The 14,294-nt window shown below is 41.5% G+C and overlaps 1 protein-coding gene across 2 annotated transcripts in view; it reads left to right on the forward strand.

Annotated features, from left to right (window-relative positions):
• Positions 1 to 7,850: 7,850 nt before the first annotated feature.
• The window catches only part of MYBL1 (MYB proto-oncogene like 1), a 45,382-nt gene continuing 38,938 nt past the window's right edge, over positions 7,851 to 14,294 (forward strand). For both annotated transcript variants that reach the window (XM_017896324.1, XM_017896322.1), the window contains exon 1: positions 7,851 to 8,278. In XM_017896324.1, the coding sequence (XP_017751813.1) occupies positions 8,259 to 8,278 (20 nt within the window). In that variant the 5' untranslated portion in view covers positions 7,851 to 8,258. The remainder of the gene's footprint in view (positions 8,279 to 14,294) is intronic.

Raw genomic sequence — 14,294 nt, forward strand, 5'->3', positions numbered from 1 at the left:
TTTGTTCAGGCTGAACCAAGAGTTGTTTCCCCATTTTAGAAAATCACATTACTGAAGGCAACCCAGCTCAAAGTTTTAAGACACAAATATAGCCCACGTATGGATGTCTGTATTTGTAGATTATTGTGTTCATAGTGACTCTACCTATTAGTTGTGCCCTGTATTAGTTGTGCCCAAGAGAGATTTTATTATAAATTTCTTTTGTCTGTCCTCTATATTGTAAATAGAGCAGTAAAAAAAATTTTAAAAAAGTAATGTGTAAGTTATCTATGAATTTCATTTTAGTATGGTATAGGGAATAAAAAATATTGTTATAAAAAGGGGATATTGGCTCCAGTAGGGTTGAAATCATTGCTTTAAATGTATCCATCCATCTATCCATCCATCTCTCCCTCCCTCTCTCCCTCCCTCCCATAACCATGTATCACTGCCTTGCCTTCCCTTCTCTCACAAGTATCTTCAGAGTGTCTTGACTTCACTACCTAATCAGTTGTCAGTCCTCTTGAAATCTGACTTTTACCACCACCATGACATTGAAACGATGGCCACAAAGTCACCAAACCCTGTTAAATCCAATATATACCCGTAGAAAGAAATCAGTCCCATTTTACTTTCTACAGCATTTGAGTTCATTTCTTCCTTTTATTTGAAACTTTCATTCCTTGATTTATATTATATCACCTCCATGATTTCTATCCCTTAAACTCCTTTGCAAGTCTTCCTCTTCTGCCTGTTCCTTGTTGGCATTTCCCATTACTTAACTTTTAGCCCTGTTTCGCGCTCTACACTCTTTTCCTAGGCAATCTCATCTACTCCTGTGACTTTAATCACATCCTGTGATTCACAAATCTTTATTTTCAATCCCAACCCCACTCGTGAACTACATCTCTCTCCATCTGGAAGCACCAAATACCCAAAATTCAACATGTTCCAAAATGGAACTCACTTCCTACCCACCAATCTATAATTACTCCTGTATCCTATTCCAAATTAGTAGCATCACCAGTCAGCCAGTCTTTCAAGTAAGAACCTGAGAGTTTGGATTCACCTTTTCTCTCTCCATCATCGTGTCTTCTCCATCGCTACTGCCAATGCATCAGTTTAAGCTCCTGTCTCTCACCCAGTTATAGCAAATCTTTTAACTCATCTCCCAGTTTCTAGTCATGTCCAATCCAATATATCCTCCACATGGTCATCTGGGGTATCTTTTGAAACATAAATCTGTTTAGCTCTTCCCTGTTTAAAAAGCAAACAAAGAGACAGAAAGTAGAGTAGTTGTTGGCCTAGGGCTGAGGACCTTGGGAGAAAATGGGGGATGACTGCTAATGGGTACAGATTTTTGGGGGAGGTGATGAAATGGCATAAAATTGATTGTGGTGATGGTTGCACAACTCTTTGAAGATACTAAAAACTAAATTGTACACTTTACATGAATGGATCATATTACTACAGTATGAGAGAATAACAGAATATGAACTCACTAATAGATCTGAATTCAAAATAATTGAGTCAGGCTCAGTGGCTCACATCTGCAATCCCAACACTTTGGAAGGCCAAGGTGGTAGGGTCACTTGAGCCCAGGAGTTTGAGGCTGCAGTGAGCTATGTTTGTGTCACTGCACTGCATGCAGTACTCCAACCTGGGCAACAGAGCAAAACCCTGTCAAAAAAAAGAAAAGAAAGGAAGGAAGGATAATTGGGAGAAGACTTGTAGATTTATATAGTAGAGGAAAAGACTATTCATTTTAATATTGAGAATTAATTTACCAAGTTATAGCTAATCTAAAACATACTTTGCAGGTATTATTAAAATAATAATGAGTATGTCCTTTATTTGCATGTACATGATTTTAAAGTACATTTTCATATATTAAATTTTTTTTAAGTTGGTTCTCTCAATTTAGAGATCTATGTTCAAATCTGACTTTGCTTTTACTTTAAGTTAGTTTCTTTTAGCTAGTTCTACCTAAAAAAATTAACTTAAGTTGGCCGGGCGCGGTGGCTCAAGCCTGTAATCCCAGCACTTTGGGAGGCCGAGATGGGCGGACACGAGATCAGGAGATCGAGACCATCCTGACGCTAACATGGTGAAACCCCGCTCTCTACTAAAAAAATACAAAAACTAGCCAGGCGGATGGTGGCGGGCGCCTGTAGTCCCCAGGCTACTCGGAGGTTGAGGCAGGAGAATGGCGTCACCCGGCGAGCGCGAGCTTGCAGTGAGCCTGAGTCCGCGCCCCACTGCACTCCAGCCCCTGGCAGACAGAGCCGAGACTCTGTCTCAAAAAAAAAAAAAAAAAAAAAAAAAAATTAACTTAAGTTGATTAAAATAAGGAGCTAATTTAGAGACAGAATGCCCTGTAACTTTCCTGCGTAATCAGGCTTTAAAGTCCTATTATTGAGCGACTGTTTGAGAGCAAAAAACTTATCTCTGTAGTACTAACGTGTAGCATGAGTAGGTGCTTTCAAGACACTGCTTGTTTAAATTGAATTAAATAAGATTAATAAGCAAATAAATAGATTAACAAGCATTTCTTTTCTAAGAATAGGGATTCTCAATCTCTTATTATAGCACCAGGTGCCTATGCTGCTCTGTGCCAGAAATTTTACATTATACCATACCTCCCTATTATGGTAATTACATGAATATGTACAAAGAACCCAACTTTGCACTAATGTGTTTACTGTGATATCTTATCAGCTAATTCACTAAAGAGGAACAGCGAGAGTATCACTAGCTTTTCAGTATTTGAGTCCAGTATTGCAGCTTTTAAAAGCTAGCTTCTAAAACCAAAATCCAGAACGTTGAGATTGTCATTTTCAAAGATTTTAACCTTTACGCAAATAAGCAAAAGCCAGCCCATTCACAAAGCAGAAAGGCCGTCACACTAGCTATGAATGCTTTCTATGTCTCTGGAAGCTTCATATCCAAACACAACCTATAGCTATGAGAGAAGGGTCTGATCCTATTCCTTCCTTCCTTTCTTCCTCCTTCTTCCTTAGCCTTTCTTTCTCTTTTTCTTGTTATATTCTGATGATGTACTTTTTTTTTTTTTTTTTTTTGAGATGGATCTCAGTTCTGTCACCCAGGCTGAGTGTAGTGGTGCCCAATTCTTGGCTCACTGTAAATTCCGGCCTCCCGGGTTCAACGCTATTCTCCTGCCCTCAGCCTCCTGAGTAGCTGGCGACTACAGGCAGCACACCACCATGCCCCAGCTAATTTTTGTATTTTTTAGTAGAGATGGGGCCGTTTCACCATGTTGGCCCAGGATGTCTCGCATCTCCATCACCTCGAGGTGATCCACCCACCTCAGCCTCCCTAAGCTGCTGAGATTACAGATTGAGGCCCACACCTGTCTGATGGGTTATTTTTCAAATCCAAGACCGCCCACTTTTATCCAGGATAAAAATGACCGACTGAAGACATTTAGGCAATTCTAAATGAAAATTTGAATTGGAAAAATAAAAATTTACTTCATAGAGATTTAAATCAATAATAAGGGAGAGTGACAGGGCGTTGGTGAGTGCCCCCTTCATCATGACCACCTCTAGCTGTCAGGCTCATGGGATTTGATTGTACCCTACTTACAACTAAGTTAAACTGTTACTGCGCTCAGCGATCCTTTATACCTGAGCACACCAGACTCTTTAGGCTTCGGCGACAATGTAGTTGATATTCTTATAGCACAAGCAAACACCTGAGCATCGACATATTTGTGCCGTTATTCTTGCTTTTCAGGGGCCCATTCCCGATGCCGCGGGGCCAATGCTAATCGCCGTACCAGATGGATGTCTATGCATAGAGTGGATTGTGCCTACGTTTGAAAAAGAAACACTGAACATTGCGGAATCCACTGCTTTTATAGTACAGTAAGCTTAAACCTGGTTTTTGTCTCAGACTGAGATATTACCTCATCTCTCAAGGCAACTCTAGCTGCAAACAACCCTTAGAACGGCCTGCTATAAAAGAGTACTCAGGGCCCTTTGCCCCAATCTTGGCACACCAGGCAGATGTTATATAGGGAGGGTGCAAGAAAACAAGGAAGATTGTTTCTTTTAGCTAATCACACCAGCATCTCTGGTTGGCGGCCACGATGGATCATGGCCCTGCTATCCCAGCCCAACTTTAGGACGTTGAGGCCAGGAGGGGGACTGCTTGAGGCCCAGGAGTTCAAGTTACAGCTGGAGCCTATCAATCACACCACTGCACTCCAGCCGGCTACACAGCTAGACCCCAAAATCTAAAACCTTTAAAAACAGGCCAGCGGTCAGTGGCCTTCATGCCTGTAATCCAGCCACTTTGCGGAGACTGCAGGTGGATGGATCACCTGAGCGTCAGGCAAGTTCGAGACCAGCCTGGCCAACATGCGCAAAACCCCGCTCTCTACTAAAAATTACAAAAATTAGGCCAGGCATGGTGGGCCTCACGCCTGTAATCCCAGCACTTTGGAGCCGCAGGCAGGAGGTCACCTTAGGGTCAGGGAGTTCGAGACAGGGCTGCGTCAACATGGTGAGACCCCATCTCTGTAATCCCAGCACTTTGGGAGGCCAAGGCGGGGAGGATCATCTGAGGTCAAAGAGTTTCTGGAGCACCAGGCCCTGGTGGTCAACATGGCTGAGATCCCCATCTCTACTAAAAATACAAAAAATTTAGCCTGGTCGTGGCAGCGAGAAGTTCTTTGCACCTGGGAGGTTAGAGGTTGCCCAGTGAGGCCAAGATCACGCCCACTAGACTCCTTTCCTAGGCCCGACAGGGGAGTGAACTGGTCTCAAAAAAAAAAAAAAAAAAAAAAACCCAAAAAACACAACAAAACACCCACAAAAATTAGCCCTGGCACAGTGCACATGGCCTGTAATCCCAGGCTCCTTGGGGAGGCTGGAGGCCACGAAGAATTGCGTTGAACGTGGTAGGACGGAGGTTGCAGTGGAGTGCCGATCACGCAATTGCCACTTCCACCCTGGGTGACAGAGTGGACTCTCAAAAAAAAAAAAAACCTACTATTTGATAGCCACAGTTGACTATAGTCAATAACTTCGTTCGTACATTTTAAAATAAGAGCTGTAAGGGGCCGGGCGGGCCGTGGCTCAAGCCTGTAATCCCAGCACTTTTGGCAGGGCCGAGGCAGGCGGATCACTATTGTCAGGAGATCGAACCATCCTAGCACTACAACGGTGAAACCCCGTCTGTACTAAAAAAATACAAAAATACTAAGGCTCCGGGCGAGGTGGCGGGCGCTGTCAGCCCAGCTACTCGCGGAGGCTGGGCCAGGACGGAATGACGGGTTGAACCCGGGAGGCCGGAGCTTGCAGTGAGCCGAGATCCGGCACTGCACTCCAGCTCTGGGCGACAGAGCGAGACTCCAGTCTCAAAAAAAAAAAAAAAAAAAAAAGAGTATAAGGGGTTTGTAACACAAAAGATACATACTCAAGGTGATGGATACCCCATCTCCTTGATATGATTATTTCACATTGCATGCCTGTATCAAAACATCTCATGTACCCCATAAATATATACATCTACTATGTACCCACAAAAATTAAAAAACAAATGAAACAAAGCCACTATAAACGTTTTCCAAAATGGCTGAATTCTGCATCCCTACCAGCAACGTATGCAAGTTGTACTTGCTCAGCATTTTCATCTTCACCAACATTTGTAGAGTCAGTCATTTTCACTGCTAATTCTAACAGAAGTATAGTAGTATCTCATTGTGGTTTAATTTGCGTTTCTTTAATGACTAATGAGGTGGAACATCATTTAACCTGCCTGTCATGTATGTATGTATATCTATATCTTGTTTGGTGAAATCTGTTTAAATCTTTTGCCCTTTTAAAATGCTGCTTTTCTGAGAGTTTTGAGAATTCTTTATATACTCTGAATAAAATCTCTAAATATTTGCTTAAAAAAAAACCCGTCTTAGTTTATAATACATCTGAGTATGTGTATTCAAATGACTGTAAACCACTTTAATTCCACACTTTGCCCTGAGTTTTGTAACTGATTTAAGTAAATTCACAATGTTATCTTTCTGGGAATTGTTTTTCTCTATATGTAAGAATGAAGGAAATTTGTTTTACTGTCAAAATCCAACACATCTGTCTTCAAGCTCTAAAAAAGATATTCTGTATAAAACTGAATACAGCCTAAAATATAGCAGAAGCTCTGCTTCCTGTTAGATATAAATAAGTGCATTAATGTATGACCCAGGGGCAAATAAGAAAACAGTGAAACAGTGATTGCAAATGACATTGGGAACATAATGAAATTTGGGAACTCATTTCTAAATATTTATTTATTTTTTATTTTTACGGAACCAGCAACCCAGTAAGCACTGATCTGGAAGAAACGCTTGGCCAGGTTTTGTGGCACGCGCCTGTGATCCCAGCTACTTTGGAGGCCGACGCAAGAGGATCACTGTTCGAGGCTACTGTAAGCTATGATTGTGCCGCTGCATTCCAGCATGGGGGACAGGGCAAGACCTAGTCTCTAAATAAATAAATAACAAGGGAGAGAGAGAAAAAGAAATGCTGTTTTACCTTCCCTTACCTTCCCAGAATCCATACCTTGAAAAAAGGAACTGTTAAAAAAAAAAAAAAAGCCAGTGTGTTTAGGTTTTGATAGTAGTGCATGCAAGCTTCTCTTAATTCAGCTCCGCTTAATTCACTCCGCACCTGCATCTGATTTGCAAAAGATGAAGCGTTAAATTTCAAAATAGCAAGTGTTTGTTACAGTGTTAACATGCGGCTCAGTGCTCTATGCAGTAGACCATGCTGCCTTGCAAATTTCCTTAGCCAAGTCTAATTGTCACTGTAGCAAATCTACTTTAATGCTACTTGAAATGAACAGTTCGTAGTTACTAGACTGGAACCTCAAGTAGCTGCAACCGCTAGAAACTCCTCCGGTGGTTCCCCCCTCCCCGGTCTCTCCAGAGGAAAGAAGGTCATCTTCTACACTTAACTACCATGCTCATTCATCTGGACGAAATGCTCAGTCCACTGTCGTCTTCACGGGTTATTCTCCAGTCCGGGCTCCTGCGCCGCGCACGTTATTTCCCGTAGAGCGGACACAAAATTAAGCACCTGGAGGACCAGCGGTAGACACAGATTATCTCCCGTTCCAAGCACGTCTCCCGCTAGGAACTTTTTTTCACTTGTCACGCTTCAGCTGCTTTTTGAGGAAAATAGGTGATATTTGGTTTCCTGCCAGAGTCTTCGTCACTCTCGTGGCTATGATGTCTGGGTAAATAGCTCACATTTTTGCTTAAAAAATAACGGCCGCGCAAATTTATGGTTAGGTTTGTCTCAAGTCTGAAAACCGCGCCTCCTAACTAGTGAGACGGAAGACACCTAAGGAGCGAGGAGCTGTGGCCGAGGCGAGGCTGCGGAGACGTTCCCACACTAGGCCGCGGGACCACCCACCCCGCCAGAAACTCAGTCCGCTCACCCTAAGCAGTTTGGGGCAGCTGGACAGTTCCACCGCCCGCTTCCGGACCCGCTGCAGCGCCGCTTCCGGACCCGCTCCTCTGCTAGCGCAGGAACTTGCTCTCCCAGCAGGCCCCGCGCGGTGCGCCTCTTGGCGCGTTCCGGGTCCTGTGACAGCTCGGCCCGCATGCCCCACCCGCGGCCCCACCCCCTGGCTCCGGGCTCGTTCCCCGACTCCGGGCTCGTTCCCCGACTCCCGCAAGTTCCAGTCCCAGCTTCCAGCTCCCCAGCCCCGCCCTCAGCCGCGCGCGCTCGCCCCGCCCCGCCTCCGCTCCTCCGCGTGCGGTCCCCACAGCCAATGGGGTTCAGGGCCGCGTGCGCAGATTCAAACGGCGGCTCTTGAGGGAGGCTGGGCGCGAGATTCGGCGGTGCGGACAAAACCCTGCAGGAGACTGCGAGCCCTGCAGAACTGCTAGCTGCGGGGAGAGGGAAGGGTCGGCGCCTGTGGCGGAGCCAGTCTGGGACCGGGGCGGGGAGGCTGACAAGCGGCGGCAGAAGCTGGCGGAGGGCGGGATCGCTCCTCCTGACATGTTGGGGGCATCCCTGGCAGGGCCGGGCCGGGGCTAAGAGCGGCGCTGCGGGCCGGGGTCGGGGGCGGGTCGCGGTCCGCCCCCGCTGTCCCTCCCTCCTGCCCTGTCGAGGACGTGCGTTCCGCACTCGGCAGTCTCTAGAGGGAGCGAGGGAAGCGGCTGGAGGATCAGGGAGAAAGAGCATTCGCCGGAGGCTGGAGGAGGCTGACCCGCGTCCCCGCCCAGCCCGCTCCTATGCGGTACTTGGAGGATGGCGAAGAGGTCGCGCAGGTGGGTGGCACCCCTTTCGCTCAGGCCTGTCGGCGCCGTCTCGGCTCAGATTCTCTTTCCTATCCAGCTGCCCCCTCCCGCCATAAGGCCCTCCCCGGCGAGGGCAGAGGTTTTTCTTCCCGCGTGCCCGCGGCCGCTTGGCTTCGATGGCCGGAGCGCAGCCGCGACGTGTGGAGAGTTGGGGACCAGGGTGTTTGAGGCGCGGGACGTACGAGATGCCCAGGTTTCTCCGTGGCTCTCCCCACAGTGCGTGTCCAGACTCCTGACCTCACGCGGCCACTTCTTCGAGGCAGGTTTCTTGCCAGGTAAGTCGAGCGCTTTTAGGGAGTTCGCAACGCAGAGAAAACTGGCTGTCTCCTGCCAGGAGGACTTGAAAATGGTGTTCGGGCGACTCTTTTCTGAATGACAGTACAGTCAAAATAGGAACTCCGTGGTGAACCTGGGCAGCCACCCCTCTGCCAACCTGGCTATCTTGAAACGTTGTGGAAAATCCTCTGGGGAATAGCTGAGCGGACCTTTTCGATGTTTTCTGTAATTTCCATACCCATATTCTCAGCTTTATGTATATATGTATATTTTAATATCCTCTATTGGGACCATGTCACATAGTAGCAACTAGTGGTAACAACGAGTAGCTTGATCTTAAAATAAAACAATGTGTTTGATTCACTTAATATTTTGAGTGTCTGTGTTTGACTCTGACCGTACCTAAGTGTTGCAGAGAGGTAAAGCACTTTTTTCCACCTTTGCCTGGAAAATGTGCTAGGATGAATTTATGTGTCTAATTTTTGTTTACATGCCATTACAGCAGCTACTCATAAATTATGTGGAGTAATTGCTTAGATAACAAAAATATAGGGTGTCTTCTGATTTTCAGCATTATCAAATAAACCTGAAAAGATAGTTGGCAGAATTTCCAAATTTTTTGAAATCTAGATCCACAGCCCCAAAATCTTAACTAGAGATATATTTCCTAAGTTGAAATTTAGTAATGGGGGTCATTCACTGCAGAGTTCTGCTAAAAATTGGCAGTAACTATACATAATTGTTTTTTGCTTTGTCTGTTAAGCATCTGCTGTGTGCAGGATGCTTTTGCAGAAATCCTTAAGTCCCGGTAAACTTATTAGTTTTGTAGTAAGTTATAGGACAAACCCTTGAGATTATATAAATGTATACACAGACCCCTCTAAAACTGTTTTCAACCTTTGCACTATTGACATCTTGGGCCAGATAATTCTTTGTAATGGGGAGATGTTTAGCAGCATCCCTGGCTTCTACCCAGTAGAGATAGGAACACTCCACTTCCCTCAGTCATGACAGTAAAAATGTCACCAGACATTGCCAGATATCTTTTGGGGGACAAAATCACCCAGAAAAGAACCTCCCCTCTAGAACTTCAAGGACCCAATTAACATCAATCTTCAGAAAAGAGATATTTAAAGCTCTTGTAATTATGATTGCTGAAGTACTGGTTTAGGCTTTTGAATTTTAAATATAAAAAATGTAAAAATAAGATGACAATTGAATATGTTAACTCAATAACAAGTTTATTAATGTGTGATATCTACTTATCAGTATTGCTGTTAATCTTATTTGAAACAGTTTCTTGGCTAATTCTGTCATCAGCATTTAGTTAAATTAAAATTATGACGAGACATGAATGTTTAAATGTCAGAACCTTCCCCTCCCCAAAAGGTTTTCTGTCAATTTCATATGTATGAAGTGTATGTTTCATAATAATAGACAAAGGAGAAATAACTTAATGTTAGTTTGCCTATATAAGTTGTTTTATTGAGAATACTGTGAGCTTAAAATCTAAATATTGTACTTTTGACATTTATCCCTTGCCAGTTGTGTAAGTTAATTTAAACATGATTGATTTAAACATGATTGAGTGATTTAAAGAGTCAAATCTCGAGTAATTAAATGTGGTGGGGTGAAGCTACACTGTCCCTGGGACACTGTCCCTGGGAGTATACAGATAGAGGATGTGGGGAGAAATTATCATCTCTGAATGATGTATCTCTTTTTTTTTTTTTTGAGACGGAGTCTCGCTCTGTCGCCCAGGCTGGAGTGCAGTGGCCGGATCTCAGCTCACTGCAAGCTCCACCTCCCGGGTTCACGCCATTCTCCTGCCTCAGCCTCCCGAGTAGCTGGGACTACAGATGCCCGCCACCTCGCCCGGCTAGTTTTTTTGTATTTTTTAGTAGAGACGGGGTTTCACCATGTTAGCCAGGATGGTCTCGATCTCCTGACCTCGTGATCCGCCCGCCTTGGCCTCCCAAAGTGCTGGGATTACAGGCTTGAGCCATCGCGCCCGGCCATGATGTATCTCTTAAGTCTTCATACTTGAATGTGTTTCATACTCTAAATTACATTTCTTGCATACGTAAATATGATTTACATATCTTAGACGATAGTAGATGCTCTGCTTTTGTGCTTCAACCAAAAACAAAAGAAGATAGAGTGTGAATTGTTTTGAAGCAAAATAATGTAGTCATTGGGAAAATCTCTCTTGCCTTTTAGCTAAGTATCTTAATATATTTGAACTCAATTTATAGTTGAAAGGGAAAAGAAATAATTAAGTTACTTCAGGTTGTAATTTGAGATCTCCAGTATACAACCATTTAAGCGTTCAAGTGAAAACTGTACTTTGCTGTATAAAAGTTTTGCTTAAGAGCATAGGCATAAAGCCTGTAATATACGTTTCCTATGTGATCTGAAAAAAAAAAACAAAAACAAAAAACTAAGAGTAGAAAACTGTTAACTCAAGTGTGAAACAACTTCAGGACGTTAGCTGTTTTGACTTTTAAGATAGCTGTAGTATCTCTCCTCTAGATTTACATAAAGGAAAACTCATTTGTATTGTGACTTTAAATAATTTTACGTCCCACTGGGAGTTGCAATGACAATTTACAGGCAATACTAGCATTAATATATCTATTGTTAATATATATTTGACTTTTAAGCATATTTATATATACATAATTAATTTTAGATTCGAAAGTCAGTTTTACCCTTTAAAGTAAACTTTAAAAAAGTCATTTAGAAACCTGCTTACTAGTAACAGATTAAAGTATTTACGCTTGAGATGACCTATGACTTCACTAACCTGAAAAGATAAAAGCCAGCTCTTGAAATAGAAGATGTTTTTTCAATGTTATGTATATGTGTGTCTGTAGGAACCAATTTTACTGTGTTGTTTCCAGCAAAATGGGTGGGGATGAAATTATACTGAAATATGAGAGCTGATCTTTTAATCGGTTTTGTCATTAACTGGCAATATTGTTTGGGGAAGCTGGTAAACTCTGCCTCAGTTTTTCATCTGGTTAATGTATGGAGTTTGGATTTTATGGTCTGTAAGGTAGTTTCTAGCTTTAATATATATATCTGAAGACATTTTGTAATCTTTTCTCATTTAAAAGCATATACATACTAATGAAATAGAAATTTTCTCACATTGTTTTTGTTTATGAAATTACTAGGTGGAACTCTCTTCAGTATTGCTATTAATAATGATCAAAGGTTATGTAAAGTAAAATTTGTCTTACTATAATAATGCTGGTTTGCACAGTTCAGATTTGGAAATAAAATATTCATGTATGCAGTACATCATATTAACCACTGGGTGGCCTAATTTCACTTTATTAAATCAACCTGGTAAATTTTCATACCTTGAATATGATTGGACTTGTCCTCAAGATTGTATAATAAAGATATATTTTTTTGTCTGTGATAAAGATTTCGGACTTGAGTTAATTTGTGATTTAAAATATTATCAACTTGATGTAATTTTACTAGAGCAAATTTTATAGAACCAGTATTTCTCTTTCTTTTAGAATAAAAATTTTTTAAAAAATTTCAGTTTCCTCCTTGGAATACCTCATTTACTGGTTTAAGTGATGTTATCCTCTAAAATTGAACTTCTAAACGTTTTATCTTAACATCACATGTGAATTATTTCATCAAGTGGGTATTATTTCACAAAGTCATGAGTATCATGTCCTGTTAGCTTGCACCCCAATGTAAAGTTACTCTTAACTATTTTCCTGGCCTAATGAGTTATAAATTTTTTTGTGTGCTTCCTTTGACTGTTTCATAATCACCCTAATCACTTTACTTCACAATCTATGAAACTGTTTCCATTTGAATATAGTAGTTTGGTTATGTATTAGACATTTATCAAATAAATATTTTCTTTGACTTAAGAAAACTAGCAGAATCATTCTGGAAACCAAGTCCTGGGTTGGAGAGAGTCAAAGACCGAATTAATCTATTATTGCTTTGTGACTAGAGAAATAATGTCACTTTATTTTGCTATCTTCTAGATAATTACACTAGGCTAGAAATGGTTTATTTAACTACATAGTAGGAAGCCAATTTTATTAAATTATTACATATTACCAGCATTGATTGCTATAATACAGAAATGTCAAAAGATTATATAAAAGTAGAGCAGATCCATTTTGATGATGTCTAATCATTTTTCAGTGATGGGACTTTTTCATTGTTAAATGGTGAAAGTGGGATATTGGTGCGGTGATTTGTGGGGTTTTATCCTTTCCCTGTTTTCTTTGCAAATTATAGGCATTCTCAGGCATCTTTCTTTGTAGCTAGTGATGTTGATACATATCTAGGATCTTTTTTTTGGTTATATGTATTTGAAAGTTAACATTGTCTTTTCAATACTCACTTACATATATGTAGAAATGACTTCATGCCATAACTAAGAAGTAGGTGGACTCTAGGAAAGTCCCAGTGGTAAATAATTCTAAGAATTCTACTTGCTCCCTCACACTTACCCATTCAAAAAGCCCGGCTTACTGAACATTGAATGGGCTATATAACTCAGTGTCTGAAACTGATGACCATGCTGAAATGCAAAACAGAATGAAACCTCATGTAGAAATAGAAATTTCTCACAATAAAGTAAGTATGTGGGTAAAAAGTAAGGGGCAAAATTTTACAGTTAAAATGAAAAGTTTTCAGGAAAATTACTCTTTGGAAACTCGTGTTTTGACCAAAATAATGTTTTGGACTCATATCCTTAAAATATTTTGTAAGAATCTTAAAGTCGGTTTCGTATAGATTAAATGTGATGTAGATAGTTTTGCGAATACTCAAGATTTATATGGGCAAATTCCCAAGGTAAAAAATATTTTGACTTAGAAATAGCTTGTATTTTAAAGCAGTCTCAAATACGCTGTTATGGAAACTTTGGGCATCTGAAGAGAGGGAGGAAAAGAAAGAAACCCTGTGGAAAGCATGCCTGAGGGCTATTTGGGGTGTCAGGAAGTGGTAATGTTGCTGGTGGCATTTCTAAGAAAGGTTAAACAGTACGGTAGATAACCTTAAAGAACCTTTTCTGTATTGAATATTTAAAAATGTTTCAGCAGGTTCTGCTTCTTAAAATTCTACCACTTGGAGGTGTTTTTTAGGGGTTTGAAATTCTTTTAACAAATGAGAATGCCTTTTGCCTCTTCCTAGAGGTATTTTCATTTGTTAAAACATTTTCTTTCTTAGATCCACTTTGAGATCACATGTATTGAAGAAGGTGGAAGTTTGGTTGGGTTGGAAAGGAGTGAGATAATTTTGGAATATAGAGCACTTGGTGGAGTTGGAAGGTTAGGGAAGATTGTTCATTAGTTTTACAAATATTTGAGTGGCAGGTACTGTGCTTAGTCCTGAGAGGTGAACATGATAGACATGGTCTGCACTCATGAGCTTACTTTTTCAATGTGAAGGTTGGCAAATGTGATAAACATTAAAAAGAAGAAAGGTAGGTGCTCTTAGTACATACAAATAGGACAGGAAGCTACAGTGTGGTGTTTTATCTGATTCAGTAGCCTTCTTAGAAATTTATGAAGTCATTGGACCCTGAAGATGTTGAATTTAACAATTTAATCTTGGCCAATCAGGTGATATTTCTGATAGCTGAAAATGGCTGCACGTATCAGGTATTTAATCAAGCCTGTAGGGTTTTTTTTTTTTTTTTTTTTTTTTTTTTTTTTTTTTT

Source organism: Rhinopithecus bieti, unplaced genomic scaffold (genome assembly GCF_001698545.2).
Source record: "Rhinopithecus bieti isolate Rb0 unplaced genomic scaffold, ASM169854v2 scaffold_27306, whole genome shotgun sequence".
NCBI classification, from domain to species: domain Eukaryota; kingdom Metazoa; phylum Chordata; class Mammalia; order Primates; family Cercopithecidae; genus Rhinopithecus; species Rhinopithecus bieti.